This window comes from Pezoporus occidentalis, unplaced genomic scaffold, assembly GCF_034315485.1.
Source record: "Pezoporus occidentalis ecotype Australia unplaced genomic scaffold, CSIRO_AGI_Poc_V1 ctg13, whole genome shotgun sequence".
Classification (NCBI taxonomy): domain Eukaryota; kingdom Metazoa; phylum Chordata; class Aves; order Psittaciformes; family Psittacidae; genus Pezoporus; species Pezoporus occidentalis.
This window is the reverse complement of record NW_026913103.1, coordinates 3,299,721-3,321,525: the sequence shown is the minus strand read 5'-3', so window position 1 is coordinate 3,321,525 and position 21,805 is coordinate 3,299,721. Positions and strand designations below refer to the sequence as shown.

General features: G+C 43.9%; 1 protein-coding gene across 22 annotated transcripts in view; it reads right to left on the bottom strand.

The window, feature by feature from the left end:
- RIMS1 (regulating synaptic membrane exocytosis 1) overlaps nt 1-21,525 on the bottom strand; it is a 298,011-nt gene extending 276,486 nt beyond the window's left edge. For all 22 annotated transcript variants that reach the window (XM_062608169.1, XM_062608171.1, XM_062608174.1 and 19 more), the window contains exon 1: nt 21,052-21,525. In XM_062608169.1, coding sequence (XP_062464153.1) covers nt 21,052-21,215 — 164 coding nt within the window. In that variant the 5' untranslated portion in view covers nt 21,216-21,525. The remainder of the gene's footprint in view (nt 1-21,051) is intronic.
- Between the last annotated feature and the right edge of the window lie 280 nt (nt 21,526-21,805).

Here is a 21,805-nt window from a genome sequence, read left to right as displayed (position 1 = left end):
AATCCTATTCTGGCTAAAAAATAAAAGAGATTAAAATCAACTCTTTTCTGTATACTGGTTACATTGGTTTATATAGAAATCTGATGAAAAGAGTTTGTAATAAACAAAACCATGTGCTTAGAGAGGGGGCTTTTGAAGGGAGGATGGAATAAAGGACTCCTGTATCAGAAGAACTATACAGCCACCTTGACCAGCATGGACAGCAGCTTTTCTGACGTGTTTTTTTTCTGAAGGCAGAACCCCCAAAGGCAAATTCATGAACATTCAACCAGATCAACAGGGATTTCCATTCAGGTATCTTCCTTTCTTGAGTGACAGTAGGCTTAGGGTTAGGGTTAACCTAACTTAGAAGTAACTTAGAAGTAACTTAGTAACTTAGAAGAAAACAAAATATCATGGTATACAGTACTAAGTTTGCATAATTACTTAAGAAATAAAAACTTACCTTTAAAGTAATACACAGTGAAAATTTGCCTTGTTTACACAATGCAAAGATGGCCAAAGACCAATACATGGGTTAACAGCTCTGATATTAAGTCAGCGTTTGCCTCCATCTTTCGTAATAAGATTTGGTCATGTTTGAATAACCTATTCATTCCCATCTTAATATCTTTCTCAATGATCTGGATAAGGGGATTGAGTACACTCTACATCTGCAGATGACACCAAGTTGGAAGGAAGTATTGATCCACTGAAGGATAGGAAGGATCTGCAGAGGGATCTGGACAAGCTGTATCAAAGGGCTGTGGTCAATGGTATGAGGTTCAACAACACAAAATGCCAGGTCCTGCATTTGAGCCACAACAACCCCGTGCAATGGTACAGACCTGGGGAAGAGTAGATGGAAAGCAGCTCAGCGGAAAAGGACCTGGGAGTGTTGATTGATGGCTAGCTGAACAGTGGGCCTAGGTGGCCAAAAAGGCCAGATGCATCCTGGCTTGTACCAGCAATAGCAGGGCTAGGGAAGCGATCATCCCTCTGTCTTCGGCACTGGTGAGGCTGTACCTTGAATACTGTGTTCAGTTTTGGGCCCCTCACTGCAAGACAGACATTGAGATGCTCAAGTGGGTCCAGAGAAGGGCAACGAAGCTGGTGAAAGGTCTATAGGACAAATCTTATGAGGAGCGGCTGGGGGAACTGGGGTTGTTCAGCCTGAAGAAAAGGAGGCTCAGAGAAGAGGGTCCTTATTGCTCTCTACAACTACCTGAAATTGGTAGTGAGGTGGGTGTTGGTGTCTTCCCATGTAACAAGAGAGAGAACAACAGGAAATGGTTTCAAATTGCACCAGGTGAGGTTTAGATTGGATAGTAGGAAAAATTTCTTCATTTGAAAGGGTTATCAGGCACTGGAACAGGCTGTCCAGGGAAGTCATGGAGTCACCGTCCCTGGAGGTATTTAAAAGATGTGTAGATGTGGCACTTAGGGATGTGCCTAAACCTAGGTTTAGTGGTGGACTTCATAGCATTGGTCTCGATGATTTTTAAGGTCTTTTCCAACCTAAATGATTCCATAATTCCTTGATCTTCTCATAGAGTTTTTATGCAAATACATTTTTTTAAAACACGTTTCCTGTTCATGAAGTGAACAATATTCCCTGTCATCAAACAGTAAAGCATGAAATTTCAACACATCAAGAAATCCTCATCACTAAGTGTTTCAATTCTGTATGCAGTCACAAATCACTTCACAAAATGCAGAGAGCACACACATCAAATCCACACAATGGGATCTGTGTCTCTTCATTAAAACAGCAATTGCATACATCACTGAGCTAGCTGCATGGCCAGCTTCAGACAGAAAAAGCAAGTGGACAGATTTGACAGTATTCTCAGCAATACATTTTGGTAAATGACAAAGTTGTGCCTTGTAGAAGATGTGTTACCTGAGTTAACAACATGAAATGAACATTTCTAATGAGCACAAAGTGCTGAACTTGCTGTAAAACTACCCTGTAAAAGAGGAATTCCTTGTTGCGTGCATCCTACACATTTATACCTTCCTTTGCCAAAATGATCTGTATTCCATCTGATTCTTAAACAAAGGATGAGGCTTCACTATCCAGGAGGCAGCAGTTCTTACAGAAGAACTTCAAACCCAGTTCCAGTTTTGGTACAGAGTCAAGTCAGACACAGCTGCAGAAAACAACACTGGTTATTTGGATTTATTATTATTGCTTTGCCTTGCAGCACTGCACCCTGAAACCACTACCAAGAGCATGGATTCTTAGGAGCAAAGCCTGGAGACTATCCGAACACATAGGAAAGGAGTGTCACCGAGACAAGAAACTATCTGAAGAAAGAAGATGTACAACTGAAGGAAAAAGCATTACCTCAATTTAACAAATGCAGACCTGAAGTATAGGCAGACTCCAGTTCTCCAGTGGCAGCAAAGGTTAATTGTATCTCAAGTCTCTGCCCAATAACTTCACATCCAGACTGATTCTTCCTTAAAGTGAAATCAAGAAGTACAAATCTCAGAGTAGCACTAGCAGAACAATGACAAATTTTCTGGATGACAATGACCGCTAATTGCTCCTGACACTTGTCACAGGCTGCCAGAAGTCTTAGCAGCTACAGTTACACTCAGCATTACGGCAGTGCAATGCACCTTCAAAAAAAAAGGTCAGATACTTTTGATTGTAACTTCTGGCAAGCCAGTAGCTGAATTAGCAAGCTTCCATCACAGTTAGCACTTTTGGCAAATCCCTACCCTCAAAGTTCAACCAAAACCACCAAAGATGGGGGAAATTAATCATTAGATCTTCTTAAAGTTACCCCTCCAGAGCTGCTAGACCCCAGCACACATCCTGGGACGAGCACACACAGCACACACAAACCTATCAGTTGGGGTTAGACAACTCAATATTAAGGGCTGGTACCTTTCATGTATTTCACATTAATCTAAAAGAGAAAAACTGATGTTTTCAGAAGAACAGTATCATTAATCACCCTGCTCTTGTGATGGAGGACCACTAAGACATATGAGTATGTATACAGCATCAGTCCCGTACCCTGACTTATTGAAACTCCAAATTTCAAAATTAGCAGGCACACCTTGGTACCTTGGTAGAAGCAAGATATCACTGATAAACCAAGAAACTGCTGTCAAAATTTTGTTTCTATCAAGAGTGCTTATTCTGTAATTTGAGAAAGAAATACAAAACTGCCAATCACAAGCTACAACACACCTCAGATGTACCTGTGTTTCTGTCTCTCCCTCATCTTCTCCTTTTTTGGGGTGGTTTCCTACTTTTTTTTTTTTTTTTGTCCAATGGGTATCGCACGTTCAAGATTTTCAAAATTGGGGGAGATTGGGGGCTGCTGCCTCTTTGTGTGCACACCTCTGGTAAGCAGCAGTCTGTGAACAATAACATTTGCTTGTGTAGCTGTGAAGATATAATTACATGTACTGCAGCCTGAGATTTCATTGCGCATCCCTTACCGAATACACTGGGGGAGACACCTGTTCCACATTGAAGATCCCATGCTTCTATCCTTAAGGCCATCTGAAACAGCCAAAACTTAAGTTTAGGGCAAGACTGATTGCTGTAGTCACATGCCACCCCCCACCCCAAATGTAGCACTGATACATTTATTTACCTCTTTCATATTCATTTTCTGGCTGCCAAAATACAGGATGACACCACTGCCTATCTTTTTCTATTGCAGTTTGGAAAATTAGTTACTTTCTCAAACTTCTCAAACATCTAGAAAAGAAAGAGCTAAACCAGTCCAGGAGAATCAAGGTTTAGTTCTGTGTTAACCACAGTATTACTGTGACAGTCTTTAATTGTGAACATAATGTTCATACTGTAGCCAAACAGGGTCTTTTACATTGAGAAAAAAGGGCAATAAAGAGCTGGAAATCCTCACCATCTTCTTCTTTACAGCTGTTTAAGAGTATGTAAGATCAGACAGTGCAGGATCAAGGCTGAGACTTCTATGCCATCCTCTAGGATTTAGATGCTGGTTTCCACTCTCTCCTTCCCTTCCATTGTGCCACTGGGGAAAATGCAGAGAGGAACAGCCAGTGTTCCAGGTGGTGGGATCAGTGCCAAAAGTGGCTAAGCAAATCCCTGATACCAAAGGGCACAGGGAGTAAAATAAGACTGCTTACTATCCTGTTTGCTCATCCCAAATGACACTATGCAGCCTATGACATTAGGTACCTATGTGGCTTACCTTAAATACTGGAGCAAAATCTTAATGCTGCTATGCGTATGCACAGCCACACACACACCCATACCAGGAAGATCTCCACACACTGCCTGGGGACCGAACAGTTATCCCTGCCCACCAGAGTCTGGTCCTGGGGAAAAACTACAGAAAAGTACCAGGGAGATTTCCCAGGCAAGAGCAGCTGCTGATTCAGTGAAACACAGGCCTCTACACACTCAGAGCATTTTCTTTGGCTTTGATTAAGGTCTCTGCTGTACAGTGATCCCTTTGCCCCAGTTTTATTCCTTTCTTCTCACCTGCTTCATCTTTTAGCTATACTTGAACTCTCACCTCAAATTTCAACATCCTTTACTCCTTTTTCTTCCCATTCAGATGATTCCTTTTATCTACATTCTTCGCCCACCCAAAAAGCAGAGATGCCACCTTTAATTAAAAACAAAAACACACAAACACACACCATTCCCTCAGGCACCGAGCCTGCACAGACCAATACACACATGCATATAACCTTCAATATGTCAGGCTGAAGATGACAAGGCTGAACAGACTCAGAGGATGCGGCCTATAAACCTGCCTATAAACCTTGAGAATAACACAACATTTAGTGCTGCCTTACAGCTGATGTACTTCTGCTTTTTATACCTCATCTCCCTTTTGTCTGTTCACTTTGTTGGGAAAGTAAATTTCTGGGGCGGGGCCTTGCCACAGTCCTTTATCACAGGGGGTACATACAGCTCCTGTAACAGCAGGGGCCCTTTCCTAACCAGAAGAAGCACTCTTCTTTTTAATAATAAGATTAAAGCAAATTCCAAATATTCAAAACCACAAAGGGCCCAAAATTCTGAGTTAACACAGCAGATTGTTTTGAACAATTAATAATGTGGGTTACTACTATCAGGTTTAGGAACTCTACGATGTGATCGGGCTGGGTTTCCAAGCCCTCTGCTACAAACAAGGAAAAGACCGAATCACACTCTTGTTAAACCAGACCAGATGTCTTGAATGGATCAACCTTTCAATGAGCAGGTTAGGGGCAGCCAAACAGTAGTTAGGTAATGCTATAAAATGCTGATTTTCTGGGAACGTTGAAATTCAAACTATAGAATCATCAAGTGGTTTGGGTTGGAAGGGACCTTAAAGATCATCTAGTTTCAATACCCTGCCGTAGGCTGGGATACCTTCCACTAGACCAGGTTACTCAAAAGTCCCATCCATCCAGCCTGGCCCTGAACACTTCCACGGGTGGGGCAGCCACAGTTTCTCTGGGCAACCTGTGCCAGTGCCTCACCACCCTTACAGTGAAGAATTTCTTCCTAATGTCTAATCTAAATAAGATGCACTGAGGTGTCCAGTTCTTCTTCTGTCAAGCTACCCTGTATTTCCGGATGCTCTCACTGCACCATCCGAGCCTGCCAAGATCCAGGAAAGCATCTCTGCCAAGCCCCAGGCATCTGAACTTAATGACTCAGACCCCTCTCTTCACAGCCATAAGGCTGGCTCAAACTCTGAGGATTTCTGAACCTCTGTATTTTCTAGTTGATTTCCAATTTATTTATTTGCACACTGAAAATAAACGTTCACCTCTTCCTGATTTGTGTGCTTAACCACCTCCAGTTCAAGCCAGAAGTGAAACAGACACATAAACACGCAAGTCCCAGGTCTGCTACCAAAGGATCCATCACTTTTCATTACCCAAATCTCAGTGTACAGAAGTGTTATTTTACACCAGTTCTGTACTAGACTAATAGGCAGCTGCATCACTCACAGCCTAGTTCCAGGCTCCACCCCAGCTAATTCCAGCCTTCCCCTTACATCTCATTCCTGTCCTAAGTTCCTCCTCTGTCTGATCCCCACAGACCCGCCTATATGGCCTCCAAGTCCAACTTTCTGTACCTTCAGGGACACTTACTTTCTTACAGTTTTCCGCTCACTTGCTATGTACTTTCCCATTTCTCAATGTCCCTCACAAGGCAACAGCCTGCACTCTCATCTTCTCTGCTCATTTTTCCTCTCCCACGGCAACTAAGCAACCACAGGTTTTTCAGTGAATAGCCTTGCCAGCACAATGCAAAATGCCGACTATTTTGCTCATTAATCTGCTGGCTACCCTGTGAGAACATTTAAAACACCTTAGCTAGCATGAGACTCAGGATTACCACAATAAAATAAAATAAGAATTTTATCAAAGTATCTCCGTTTCACTGATGGCAGTTTAATGATAATTCATATTGAAAAGGTACTACTTCTCATGTGGAGGGAAATATGCTCTTACCTTGGTAGCCATAATATTATTTGAGAAATGAGAGAGAAGGAAAGATATCAATCTCAAAAATCCCACAGGAGGGATCTGGAGCAAGTAGCAGGCTGTTGTACAGGTCTGAAAATGCAGTCAGACCTGACAACTGAGCTGAAGTTTTTGCCATTGCTGTCTGTGTTCAGCAGTGAAACCCAGATGGTTTGGGGACCTCTTCTAGCTGAGGAAATACCTATCCATGATGTGCCCGATGGAGCTCAGTGCCAGCCAGCTACACAAACCACTCCCTGCTGCCTACTCCTGCAATGCCTGGTTTAAAATAGCAGCCTTCTCCCAGCTGAAGATCAGAAAGGGTACCACTGGACATCTCAAATACAGACACCTGTGCTCAGGCAACAAAATTTCCCCCGGGGAGACACAAGCACAGCTTCTCAGGTATCATAGGGGCAGTGCAGCATATCCTCAACCACAACTGGACAGTGCTTTGTATCTCTGAACACAGACAGCAGCTCATGCTCTTAGCAACATTTTATGAACCAAGCATGACATATGCACTGAATAACACTGCAATTTCCTTACAGTTTTGCAGGAAGCTCTACTTAAACAGAAATGTAATTTAATAGGAATAGAATGGCTCTTTAACTCAACTTGATTTGTCACGGATTTTACTTTATCAAGAGCATGGATATATTGCCATGCCTGGAATGAAGAAAAAATTGCACAGATTCCTAAAATATTGCAGATTGAACTCCAATGTACAAGACGTATATAATAGGTAAGTTATACATCTAATATACATCAGTATAACCATGATGATTTAAACATTTGGAATGTAAGTAAAGTTGAAAGCCTTAATGAAAAATATACTATGAGATAAAGACACATGCACCTTTATAAACTGGTTTAGAATTGAACTGGGATTGGACCACACTATTACAAGGCATAATTTGAACTGTCTTCTAGTGAACAGACAGAATTAGTACTTTTCAGGTTTACACAATGTAACAAAATATATTTTGGGAAGTAATAAAAAATTGGAGGCTGAGAGGCACTGGATGCAGCTCTGAAGGACAAACATGCTGATATCAAATAAGAAGGGCACAACTTCACAGTATAAAAAGACACAGACTGCTACATTCAGACAAACTATGGTAACTGTATTGGGTTTGGATGGCAAGGTTTTGGTAGCTGGGGGGCTAATGGCTGGCTTCTGTGAGAAGCTGCTGGAAGATTCCTCTGTGTCTGACAGCCAATGCCAGCTGGATCCAAGACAGACCTGTCACTGCCCAAGGCCAAGCCCATCAGTGACAGTGGTAGTGCCTCTGGGATAATGTATCTAAGAAGAGGAAAAAGTTGCTGCACAACCAGACAACTGTAGCCAGAGAGAAGGGAGAATATGTGAAACAGCTCTGCAGACACCAAGCTCAGTGCAGAAGGAGGGCAGCAGCTGCTCCAGGCACTGGAGCAGAGATCCCCCTGCAGCCCTTGGTACTGCCCATGGTGAGGCAAGGCTGTGCCCTCAGCCCATGGAGGTCCACTGGGGAGCAGATCTCCACCTGCAGCCCATGGAGGACCCCACGCCAGAGCAGGGGGATGCCCAAAGGAGGCTGTGATCCCATGGGAAGCCCACGCTGGAGCAGACTTCTGGTAGGACCTGTGACCCTGTGGACAGAGAAGCCCACGCTGGAGCAGGCTTGCTGCAGGCCTTGTGATCTCATGGAAAGGACTCACACTGAAGCAGCCTGTTCCTGAAGGACTGCACCCCATGCAAGGGACCCACACTGGAGCAGCCTGTTCCTGAAGGACTGCACCCATGGAAGGGACCCACACTGAAGCAGCCTGTTCCTGAAGGACTGCACCCACGGAATGGACTCACACTGGAGCAGCTTGTTCCTGAAGGACTGCACCCATGGAAGGGACCCACGCTGGAGTAGTCTGTTCCTGAAGGACTGCACCCGTGGAAGGGACCCACGCTGGAGTAGCCTGCTCCTGAAGGACTGCACCCACAGAAGGTACCCACGCTGGAGCAGCCTGTTCCTGAAGGAAGGACTGCACCCACAGAAGGGACCCACGCTGGAGCAGCCTGTTCCTGAAGGACTGCACCCACAGAAGGGACCCACGCTGGAGCAGCCTGTTCCTGAAGGACTGCACCCACAGAAGGGACCCACGCTGGAGCAGCCTGTTCCTGAAGGACTGCACCCACAGAAGGGATCCACGCTGGAGCAGCCTGTTCCTGGACTGCACCCTGTGGGAAAGACTCAGGTTGCAGAAATCTGTGGGGAACTGACTCCCATGGGAGGGACTCCACGCTGTAGCAAGAGAAGAGTGTGAGGAGTCCTCCTCTGAGGAGGTAGGAATGGCAGAGACAGCTTGTGATGAACTGATCACAACCCCTATTCCCCATCCCCCTGTAGAAGAGGTAGAGAAACTACAAGGAAAGTTAAGCCTGGATAAAAAAGGGAGGGGTGGGGGAAGGTGTTTTTAAGGTTTGGTTTTATGTCTCGTTATCCTACTCTAATTTGATTGCTAATCAATTAATTTTTTTTCAAAGTCCAGTCTGTTTTGCTCCCTGTCCTTATCTTGACCCACGAGACTTCCATCACATTTTCTCTCCCCGTCCAGCTGAGGAGGGGAGTGATAGAGCAGCTTTGGTGGGCACCTGGCATCCAGCCAGCGTCAGCCCACCACAGTAACAGAGAAAAAAAAAAGCTGTCCTGCACTCTCAGTGCCCTCAGCTTTAGCCTGGAGTAAAATCTCCTTTTCCTTTTCCTTCAGGGAAAACACTTTTAATTTTCTTCTTCATTCATTTCTTGGCCTCTGACAAAGGAGTCAAAAGGGTGGCAGTTGCTGAAGTCACTTATTGATTTTCTTGGTTTATTTATTAATGCCAGACATGCAAGGGCCTGTCTTCAAAATTTAACACCTAGTATTTTACACCATTGAGTAAACCCACCAGGAAGATTTGTTCCTTTATACCTCTGCAACTTTCACAAAAGGAGAGAGCTGCCCTCGCAGAAAGTTTATCAAACTTTGGCATTCACAGAAAGCTCTCAAATTTAGGGTCCCTCAGCTAAAGCTCTACAGACTGAAGTTCCCTGTCTTCTCTAAGAATGCTTTCTTCAGTGGTCTCACTTGACCATTCTTCTATCAGTAGAGGGGAAGGAAAGCTCTGCTTTAAGATGAAATACGTGCAAATAGGAAGCAGAGGGAAAAGTAAAAAGGCACAGTATGAGATCAACAGGACAGTCTTCAAGGGTACATGTACATATCCCATGTACGGTATGTTGCAGTGATCCAATGAAAGGCGACAGAAACCATGAATCACCCTGACAAGGTCTTGATTTCAGAGAAATATGGCAAACACTTAAATGGAAACAGAAAAAAGCATACTGACCATAAATTCTGCAAGGAGATTGCTGAAAGCATTGTCAAACTGCAAATGCTGTTAACAAATAAGAAGACAAAGCCCCTTCATAATAGGAAGTACTACTGTTGCTGCTGTTCTCCTCAAGATTATTCCCTCATATTATTAACTTCATTAATTTTACTTTACCTCAAAGAAACCTCAGCTTTTTTACTTCTGATCCCATACAGGATAAATACCAGGAAAGAAAGAATCAGATCACCTTGGCTGGATGAGAGAGCACTGTCTCATCTGCCATGCAACTACAATTCCCTAGGTCCTTTTTCACATGGACCTTTTAACACAGACAAGCCTAGAACTTAAAACATCTCCACCAGAAAAAGGGATGTTACACGTGAACAAAGCTGTAGATAACTACTGATGCCCAGAACTGGTCAGTCCAGTCCAGAGTTCCTGCTGAGTTATTTTACTGTGAGTGCTGTAAACGTTTGAAGAAGACTTTTTTGAGGGAGTACATTAGCTTTAAGCTAATGTAGTTTTACAAAAAAAATTTGCAAACTAAATTATGAAGAGATTTTGCTTATAAATGTGACAGCTTTTAAATTTAACTACAATCAATATCAAATCATCTAAACCCACAAAATAAAAGAATCACGTTAGTGAGGTTCTATATTCTTAGAATAGATTTCTCATTAAAAAATCAATATCTAATTTTGCTCTAAAATATAAGAAAAATGTACTGTTCATTTAATCTCAAACGAATTTACACACTTTTTACATATACACTATCAGAATCAATTCATATAAATCTGCAATCTCCACCTCTGAATGAATATAGTCCCTTTCTGTAAATATATTGGAAAACAGCTTTTTGAAGAAAACAAAGGAAAACAAAATATGCAATTAAGACTGCAGGAAATTAGGGGTATACAGAACACAAAGGAATTTTAAAAAATACACAGATACACTTTTGAACTGGGGGGACGGAAGGGCGGAAGAGGGGGTTACAGACATGTAGGTAGCCATGCCTTGGTTTCACTTTTCTGAAGTTTACTTTCTGTGTAAAGCTTGGGGCGTAACTGAGCAGTTACTGAATGCATTTGAGAAAAACGTGCTTCTTTCTGCAAAATGCAAGACTTACAGGGACATTTCCCATCTAAACAGACTCAACAACACTTCAGCCTTATTCCAGTTAACAGATGTGCTTCCAGTGACACTTGTTCCAAGGCAGAGATTCACCAAAATTAACCAAATTCAGCAGAGGCAAGGGATCACAACAATTCCATGTTTTGCTGGTCCATGGCAGCAACTTGTTCAACTCTGTCACCTGTCTCCATGATATGACTGAAGGCCAAATTGAGACTGCTCTCAATTTTCAGCTCCTGATCAAATTTCACAATGCACTCTGCATATTTTAAGTGATGCTAAGCAACATAATGTTGCAATTAAAGTCCATAAAACAACTTGTACATATTTCCATACAGCCTGGTTCCATATTCTTGGGCACAAGCACATACACATATACAAAATCTCTTCTAATTCTCATCCATAAAGTGCAAGCCCATTACCCTGATACTCTGCAGGTGGCATCCAGGGCCAAAATCAATAGGGTTAAAGTGGAATGATCTAGAGTTCTCATAAATTCTGTCGTTTCTTCTCAACTGCCTAGGCTCATGCACCATGCACTCCATCAACCAGCTGCCTTCCTGTTCCAACATCCACAGCTAAAAACACACAGGCAGCAGAACACTAAACTGTATAGCTGAAGTCTGTCATGCAATTATTGCAATGTCAAAAGTTTTGCAATAAATAATAGTACCAAGGAGACTAATCACCTAAAATAACTAAAATACTCATAGACTGTTCATGTCCTTTTACCACTCAAGCTTTCACATTATGTTTTCATCTACATCCATGCAATTTGATTTAATCAGTACAAAATTTAGTCTCTTGATGTCAAATGTCAAAATGATTCTGAAGTTAATACTGCAAAAGTGCAATGACTTTATTTTGAAAATAACTTCATATGAAACGCTAATTAAATACCTAGAGAATAATGAATATAAATGAAAAATCACACTGACTGCTTTCTTACATGCAAAAGGTACAGAAATTGTGTAAAGAAACGATTTCAGAAAGCTCAGCTACTCTGGCTCATGCCTTTTCCATGACCAATAGAATCATCAAAAGAAAACAGTTATACTAACAACAAATCATGGCTCAAAACACAACTAAACATATTCAATCATCCAGTTCCAAAATGGCCTTTTGTTACATAAACTCTCCGTTGCCATTTCTCTCAGAAGTTCTGTTACTGATCATTTGATCTGTAGAATACTTCCACATGAGTAATACATTAATGCATACTTCCACATGAGTAATACATTAATGCAAATAACCCATAGTTAAGCCTCTGGATTGTTTGTATAGCATTGGACTTTAGGTAAATATCTGGAAAAAAAATGATGCATCAATATAATCATTACAAAATCTTAGCTCATTTATATCATTTTGAAGTCTTCACAGTATATTCAAAGACTTTAGAATTATGATTTATTTTACAAAAATGTAGACAAAATCTTCATGAGCAGCAGCTACAAAATTGTAATGCTTGCTAGCTCATAGGCAAAACAAGGTTTGTAAAAAATTGTAGTATCTTTTATTAGACCTGCTGGTGTAAGATTTAGACAGCCTTTTGGGTACATAATTTCTTTGTTTGACCAATTCAGAGTACACAGTATTGGTAACCAAGAGAAACACTTGAGAAGACACTTCACACTTAGGTCATTCAAGCATGTGAAGACTTCCACTAGCAATTTTCAGCACAAACAGAGCACTCTGTTTCTTGCTAGAAGAGTAGCAGAGTTTTTTCTCTGCAATATAATAATACTTACACTAAAACAGCATGGTTGGGCTGTGCTCCATTCATGAGCAATGTCCTAATAAATTCTACATAATGAAGACTTTTTAAAAAATTATTCTCAATTAAGGACCTTAAAGTAAATAACTGTATTTTTATGCCAGACATTTAAACCACCATTCTAACTAGAATTTGGTGTTTATCTAGAGCTCAAAATACAGCAAAAAATTTGGTTACACCCCAGATCCTCCAAATTTCAAACGGTTAATTTGCTAGATCCACCACTGTCACCACAAAAAAGTTTAGCTTTATCTGCTAGGTTCACCCCTGTTCAAAAAGCAGCTCTCAGGGCATACACTGATCTTCAGTGACTCCAAGAGGGCTTAATACAGGAAAGGCAAACCTAAGAAAAAGTAGATTTCAAACACTGCCCAACCTATACACAGACAGACATGCTTCTCCCCTATGTTCAATCATATTAACAACGTGCAAAGTGCACAAAGTCCTGACATTGAAAATAAGAGACACCTGATGTGAACAAACTCAGAAATGAGTGCTGAAATAGATGTTCTAATTCAATCTAGAACTGTCTGGAAACAGCTATTCATCGTGCCGTGCCTCTTCATGCCTCTGAAGTGGCAAGTGTGTGAATGGTTTTGTGTGTGTCATTATTCTGAAAATTGCAACTAGCTTTTCTTGCCTCTGTAAGAGTGCCAGAAAATATATTTGGAACATGGCTTTTTCATTTAAAACTCTCTCTGGACATACATATCTGACATGCAATCAAATTCGGAGAATGATTACTTCAGTTGTAAGTACAAAGAATTACAATGCTATCCTATTGTGTTGTGCAAATTATCTTACCTAAGTAACTCTTAAAGCAATCTGATTAGAGGTATTCTGTTTTGCTGTTTGTTGTGAAAACCAAAAATAACCCTGACTAACATTTACTGCCTAGATTCCAAAATTAGGCAACACCATAAACACTGCATAATATTTTACCATATCTGTGAAATATAAAAGAAGAGCTAAAACAATTGTAACTCTTGACAGATGCAGAGATCTAATAAGCTATCTGCATCCTTACAGATCCGATATATGGATCTGACTGGAGTAAAACACACAGCTCTGATCAGGTGTAAATCATTCCAGTAGTTGTAAACTATATGCAAGTATTTCCAAAAAGCAGAATTAAATCACTCTGCATTTGTGACTGATTATATAAGATTCACCACTGGGAATTAAACTGTAGGCACTCAAGCTTTTCCCCAAAAACCATGATTGTGTGCCAGAATCTATTAATTAAACTTGGCAGGCCCAAGGGAGAAGACAAATGCAGTGGGCATCAGTGGGTAGAGTGAAGGAGAAGGTAGAACTGGCTAAAAATTATAAACGGCTCTAACTATTGGCAACCAAAAATAAAATTTCAGTTTTTTTCATTTTCCACCTTCAGTAACGCATGCATCCCAACAAGCCTGAACACAAGGGCAACAATATTTTTAAACATTTAAAAATGTATTTCAATATTTTTAAATAGCCTTTTCCTAAGGCATTAAGTTCAAGCCTTAAAATGCTTAATAACCTCCTGATGAAGAAAGCATACTACATCTTTGTTATTTGCTTTCCTATATTCAGGGATGCAAAAAATTCTTCACATAAGCCTTCAGAAATAAAAGGGCATTGGCAAGACTGAGAATTCCAAAACTCTCCTAATGCTGTTCTCCCTCTGCTATTTTCCAGAAAAACAATCAACAGGAATGTACCTTCCCCATTTAGAGAAGATGGTCTCTTCTTGCGTAAGTCCTTTTAAGATCTGGGTTTATAGCAACTCTGTACTTTAAGAAGTTCCTGCCCAGAGATCATGTTCTTTCACCCAGTCTTTGTCTTCACCCTTCTGAAGGGCACAGATAATGCCCATGAATTTGTAGACTCACGAACTTCTCTCTCAGAAAGTATTGGCCCAATGTCAGACAAAGCTGGGCATGAAGCTTTGGAGGCTTCTTGTATCAAGTGGATAATCACGTGGGAAGATGCAAGAACAGGAACCTTGTGCATTTTAATAAAACCACTGAAACTGGGGCCAGAAAAAAGCTCTGGACAAAAGCTTGCACTTCAGACCTTCCAGAATTTCAACATATGCTGATCGGAAGCCCATGCCTCAAACATGATAGGGATGTTTATTGCCTGTCATTCCCTATCTCTTCCTGCTTTTCTACAGCTTTTGAGGAAATTCCTATAAATCTACTATTGTCTGCTGACAGTCTCCTGCTCCTGCCTTTACAGGGAGATGGCCCCCCCAGTACAACAATGAGCATCTCATAATTGCCTTCCCACATGACTGTGTGCAGTTGTGAATACATTTTGATTGTCTTATTGGACTACTCAGTCCACCTTCCTGCTTGAAAATTGTTATCGATTCCCTGAAATTCCCCTAAAGTCATGAAATACTGCATTCTAATTCTGAGGTCACCACAGTTGTCTCCTTTCATCAGGACACCTTTATGGCCACACCTACCCTCTCACAGTGGTGAAAACTTGAAGCTTTGAATGCTGTTGAAGTCCTTCTGATATTTCCCATTGGCCAAAAGGCAACAACAGTTTCCGCACTGTTTAATTCTTTCCCCCTCTCTGAGTAAGGACCTTGAACAGGAAAGAGAAGGAAAGGGGCAGGGAGCAGTGACCACAAGCAATTCTCTTCCTGAATGATTCAGGCTGATTCAAGAACACATTAGATACTGGTCACTCTCTTAAGATTTAAAACATTCAACAAAGTATTCAATCAAAGTGTGTTAGGATCAACTTGTCCTTAGTTATTAACTGCAACTCCCATAGAAAATCCTGAAATAACTCTTTTAAGATCTGGGAAGGTTTCAAGCACCTGCAAGACTTTCTACTGAAGCTACTCAATTAAAGTTACAAAACTACGAAGAACCTCTTGTGTCCCCAAGTTCCCTACTACTTCTATTCCCTTGGAAAACAATCTTTTTCACAAAGCTGCTAAATCCCACCAGAAAGGTAGTAAGAGCTTTTGTCCTCACTTAAATTTGCCCTAGAAAATGACTGCCATGGTAACTAGGAACCTTCTTCTAATTTCCAGACAAAATCTGTCTAAGGTTGATTTATAGCTTTTCCCCCTTTGATAAGCTACTGATCCGTCAGGGGGTGGATAACAGTACGTTGGCTGTCTCAGTGCTTAATCCTCTTGGGCCATGAGAGTCTGTAAGAGAACAGAACTGGAACGCAACTGTGTTCACAGCTGCTGTGGTTTGCACTTAGTACTTACCTAACCCAATGGGAAAAGGCTCACAATTGCACAAAAGCAAACTTTAGTTTAAGTACATACAAGTAAGTACATATAGTTCTTACATATCATTTGTCTATGATTGAAACATGCTAAATATTAACTGGGGCTGTTTCACTTCAAGCCACCTTATACCCACAAACAATATAGTAGTCTCAGGCTATCTAGTGTCTGAACATACACTTCAAACTTTTTAACTATTTTCCTTTAAAATGGTGTCCCTGTTCCCCTGCTCCACTTTTGCAAACGATGGTTTGCTTTTCTCTTCAGCCTCATTGAAAACTTCCCTCTCATGCTTCCTCACAATCTGCTAGTCACGTGAGTCACCTGTAGGGCAACATCTGGATGTCAATTTAGACATCAGCCACTCATGAGCAAGAGCTTCCCTTTCAGCTACAGGAGTATCTACCACATAAAAGACAAAAAAATGCCTCCAACATGAATTGTTTTGCAGAGAAGGCCATGGCACATCCTACCAGTGTCCTATGCAAACATTTATTCATACAGAAGCAGCAGAAGCTGGGGTTTATAAGGCCAGGCTCCAATTAGCAGAGTTGTTAGAGACTACAGTCTTCAGAGATACCCGCAAAAGCTAGTACGCCAGTGTGAAACAGGCAAACAAGTGGAAGAGAGTCGAGTCTGCCATGGTAAAGCCCCACCTACCCAACAGACTCCTCTCCATCAAAGATGTGGCAAAGAAGGTGAAGCTCTCCCAGTCACAGAGGAACAAAAAGGCAAAGCTTTGAAGCCTCAAGACTGATCATTCAGCTGCAAGGGAGGAGAACCTGCTTCCTACTCCCAGACCTCTCAGTATTTTAAACTTCTCTGACTCTTTTATAAAAGGCTACATTAACAGCCCTGGGTAACCAAAAGCACAAAGCATGAGATGAGATGATGGCTCCTCTGCAAAGAGAGCTCTTCCTGTTGGGCTTGTCAGTGACTTAGGCTCCTGGGTCCATAAATTTTTCAGTCTTTCTATGGGGAGCAAAGCTTTTTCCACCAAGTCATAACATAACAGCACTTGTCCAAGATGCAATTTCTTCAGGTTGGTAAGTGTACTGGGCTTAGGTAACCACTTCGTAACCACCAGGCTATTACACCCAAGGTAGCTGGAAGCGTAACACTGCCTCTCCCCTACACGTTAAGAAAGTGGCCACCACTGTGACAACAGGACTTTGAGTTCCACACTGAGTATCAATACAATTCACAGAAGCACTGTATTACTATCAGGTTTTTCAGAGGACTTAAGCATATGACTATGCAGTTTGAGACTCCCAGACTTAGATGTAAGACACAGCAAGCAATAGAGCAGCCAAAGCACTTGTATGCTCTGGGCCTATATGCCCTGGACGCACAGAAACATGCGGGTTCTCACATGCACCGTTACAGAAATATTTCACGGGAGTGCACTCAAGATGCCTCAGGTTCTACTTAGTGCCAGGTAAGCAAAGTGGTTATGTGGATTTGAGCCCATACACCAGACCAGGACCACAGTTCACTGCACAGAAGCATGGATATGCTCTCAGAAGTAGCTACTGACACTGCCCCTATTACAGCAGGAATGTAAAACCCATCTTTGGATGTAAAGGAAATTTTCAGGGAATTGGCTAATGAATGTTAAAGTGCTCCTCATGCCAAGGTACACCTATTCATAAGAAAAGCAAAAGGATAAACTTTCACAAAAGCCCTAACTCCTCAACATGTTGCTCCAAGGTATTCAACAGGTCACAGGATAGCAGAATTTTCACCTGTCCCCACAGTGGTTTGAAATCTGACATCGTGAGGGGAGGATGAGGTCTCTGCTGCTGACCAGGTATACCTAGAAGAAAGCCACACTGGCCAGTACAAGTTGCATGCCTTTATCCTGTGGGTGCTGTGTTAGCCCCAGATTGTTAAAGGAAACTCAACAAACTGCCAGACAGGGCAAGTTCCTGGAAGGAGACAAGCATGTGTTCTCAAACCAGAGCATGCATTTGTCACTCCCCAGTGAAAGCAGTGAAAGCATGACGCTGTCCATAGTACACGCTGATGTCAGCACGAACTGGCAGAGAGGCTTTACAAGAAGCCTTTTAGCTCAGTCAGAATCAGGGCTCAGGAAGACAAATGTACAGACACAGAGAGGGACACAGCGTCTTTACCGATAACCCTAATGTCCTTCACTCTCCTGAAATCCACAGTCTACTCACAGAAACACCTCAAATTCCCTTGCATCCACAATTTTGTGATCAGCATGTGAAGAACACAGGAGTTTAACCAATAATTCTTCCTATAGTTTTCTGCTATGAGGAGTGCTGGAAAGGAAAATTATAAGTACTGGTTTAGAAACTCTTATTCCTTACAGGACACTCAGAACAGGAGAGAAACACTGCACCCTTCTTAGCCCTTATGATTCATGAGACAGCATATACCCAGCCTCTGATCAGCCCAGGACTGAAGGTAGCCTAGCTTACAGCATTGATCCGCTTCGCTTCCAGGACACATTACAGATTTGCACGTGGGTGTTACAGACAGAAACATTTCTCTGCCAGGTGGTTTTAAATGAAAACTGGTGGCTGATTTGCTGAGACATCTGAATAATCAGAAAAACTCTTACTGAAGATAATAGGAAGGGACAGTGATGATATGCAACTTCTATAATATAGCCATGTCATCTGAAAAATACCACCGTGTATTTGTAACAAACCAAAATTATGGGAGTAAATTTCATCTCAAAATCCAATCATAAAAGAGTTATTCTCTGGAAAGATGCACCTAGCTCTTGTCCCAAAGAGGAAGTAAGTGCTCAGCATACAGAAAAGGCAAACGATCTCAGATAACCTAATGGCTCTCAGCAAGAATCAAATCATAATCCATATAAAAAACTCTTTGCTGTGACCTAATTTTTGAAAACCAAAGATGTAGCTAAAGTGACTACACAGGTTTGTAAGGTTCCCAATACATCTTCTAGCAATTCCTGGCTCTTTATTTAAAGAAAAAAATCTAGTTAAAAAGTCACTATTCGTCAGACCAATGGACAGCCCAGACTGTAATTCTCACAATTTGAAAGAACTGTCATAAGGAAATAAACTTTTAACTTTGGATACCACAAATCTTGAAGATGAGGTAATTTCAAGTTTGATTCACAAAATACAATTCCTGAGCTCTTCTAAATTTTTTATTTGAAGTGCCCTAAATTCACTTAGTAAAACTGCTTAAGATTCCCATAATTTCACAGAAGAAGTATCAGTCCAGGATTCAGAAATTCCAATGCAAAAGAGCAGAAGAAAAAAAAAAACAAGGGAGGTGGGGGGGAGAGAGGAAAATTTATCCTCTACTCCGTGTTAAAAGGAATAGGGCTGAGAAATTACCATCTCTACCAATAAAAGTTCATTCTTGCAGTGACTGTAAGATTTATAGTATTGCTCTACAACATCATCACAGAACCAGTAATCTTCTTCACAGAATAATAGCTAATATTTACAGGGAAGTAGCTGGGCTGGAGGACTAGGAATGGGAGAAGGATAAATGTAGTTCAGAGCCTCTGAGGTACTCTTTTATTTAATTTTCTTCTGATGAACAGAAGCTGAGGAGGGATCCTTCACTTACGTTCCCCCACACTGACTAATGCAGTTCATTTTCATGTTTCAGCCACCCCATCTCCACAGCCAGCCACACCCCAAGCGCAATGAACAGCAACAGCAAACTGAACTCTTCGTCCTGGACCGAGATCCAAACGTCACGCTTCCGACCAGCCCCTTGGCAATATGCAACGCTAGCAGCTGGGCCTCAAAACCCACTGCTGCAATCACCTCTAGTAGCCCCTCTGAAAATTCAGAGCCAAGCATGGCTGGGAAGAGACAAAGACAGCAATACACTGAAACACTGTCCAACTTTCCCATAGGGCCAGGAGCCTGCGAGGTTTGCTCTCCCCATCAATCAGAGAAAGGCCACTGGGAAGAGCGGGTACCTGCGTTGCTCCAGTGGGTATTTCCGATGCTGACAAAGGAGATACCCAGATCACGTCACACCTCTAGAGCATCCCTTCCAAACACAGGTGTACACAACTAGGGACACTGAGGTAAGGATACACCTGCCGTGGCAGGGAGGGTGTGGGTTAACGCCAGAGGTCTGCACTATCCCTGCCACCTCTCCTACAGTTCCCCCCTCAGGGCAAACAGGCCTGATGGGTACTCAGAAGAGGAGAAACCCTGATTCTCCTCCACAGGCCACAGCTTCAATCTGTTTATTCTCATCACTCGCAGCAGGCAATTCTGTAACGTTACGTTTGAAGCCTCCTATTGACGGAGGAAGCCAGAAAATGTGGTCACATGCGCGGTTTGGCAAGGAGGGGGAGATAAGGTTCAAGAAAGGCTGTGGGGACCTGGCTTCCAAACATGGCACCTCCCCACACACCTTCCCATGCCGCCGGCAGCGGGACAAACCCGCTACCCCTCCGTCCCGCCACCACGTACGCACGCACGCACGCTTCCCCTCTGTAACGAGCGGTGCGACTAATTGCATTAATTTCCTCAGGTCGAACGCCCCGCTGAACCCGCAGCGAGCTGTCCCCCAGCCGCTGCGATCCCGGGAGGCCAGCTCGGGGGGCGGCGGTCGGGGGCAGTCGCCTCAGCCCCGCGTCGGGCAGCGGCTGCCGAGCCAGGCGGTGGCAGCACGGCGGCGGCGGAGGCTCCCGCACGCAGGGAAACCCCACCCAGCGGCCCCTCCTGAGAGAGGCGGGGTTCTGGGGACCCCAAAGGAATCCCACCTCACCCCTCACTCCCCATGGTGGGGTTTCCTCCCGCCTCTTTCGCCCGCCGGCTCCCTCGGGGTGGGGAGGGCCGCCGTCCCGACTGCGTCCCGCTGTGCCGGGCTCCCCCGGCAGCTCTGCCTCGGAAGGAGCTGCCCGGGGTCGGGAAGGACGGTCGGGGAGGAGGGAAGTTATGGGTCAGGAGCGGAGCGGGACCAGGGCCCCGCAGCGCCGGCCATGGCAAGGGGTCCCTGCGGGGCGGCCCTGGGCAGCGGCCGGCTCCGGCTGTTGGCAGCGCCCGCTCCCGCCCGCCGGCGATCGGCGCATGAATGAGTGCCTGAATGAATGAATGACTGGCGTCTGCTTACTTGAGCATGGCCTCTTCTTTCTCCTCCTCTTCTTTCTGCCGGTCCATCACTGCCATGATAATGTTCCTCTCCTCCTCTGTCAGGTGGCTCAGGTCGGGCAGCTCCTGCATCGGGGGGGGCACCGTAGGCGGGCGAGGGCCGCGGGGCCCCACCGAAGAAGACATTTTCTTGCCGCCTCTCCCTTACACCTTCTACCTTCGCACAGCAGCCCCGGCCAGCCTCTCCTCCGCCCCCTTCTCACAGTGTAGTCCTCCGAGCAGCAGCAGCCGGCAGCTCTCGAGCAGCAGCGGAGGAGGCGGAGACCCAGCCTTTCATGGTTGCTCGCATCCACCCCGGCCCGGCTCCTGCTGCTTGCTCCCTTTGTTTCCTCGGTTCAGGGAGCTCGGGGGCTGCCGTTCCGCCGCCCGCAGCCCATCCTCCCGGCGGTGGGCGTGCGCGGTGGGGGTGCCGTGGCGCGGAGGGCTCCGGTCGCCGCTGGCGGGCTGCGTGCGGTAACAGGGGGCGGTGCGGGCCGGCAGGGAAGGGCGGGTGCTGCCGCCGCCGCCGCCGCCGCCGCCGAAATGCTCCGCTGCTGCGAGCCTGGGGCTGGGAGGAGAGAGGGGATGGGGGGGGGGGGTCGGTGCCGGTGAGGCGGAGTCCGAGGCGCGTCGCCGCTGCCTGCCCCTGCTTGGGACCTGGCCGGCCGCGCCACTCCCCGCCTCTCTCGCTCGTCCCGCGGCCACACGGTTACGGAGCTGGCACCGCCGTCCTCATC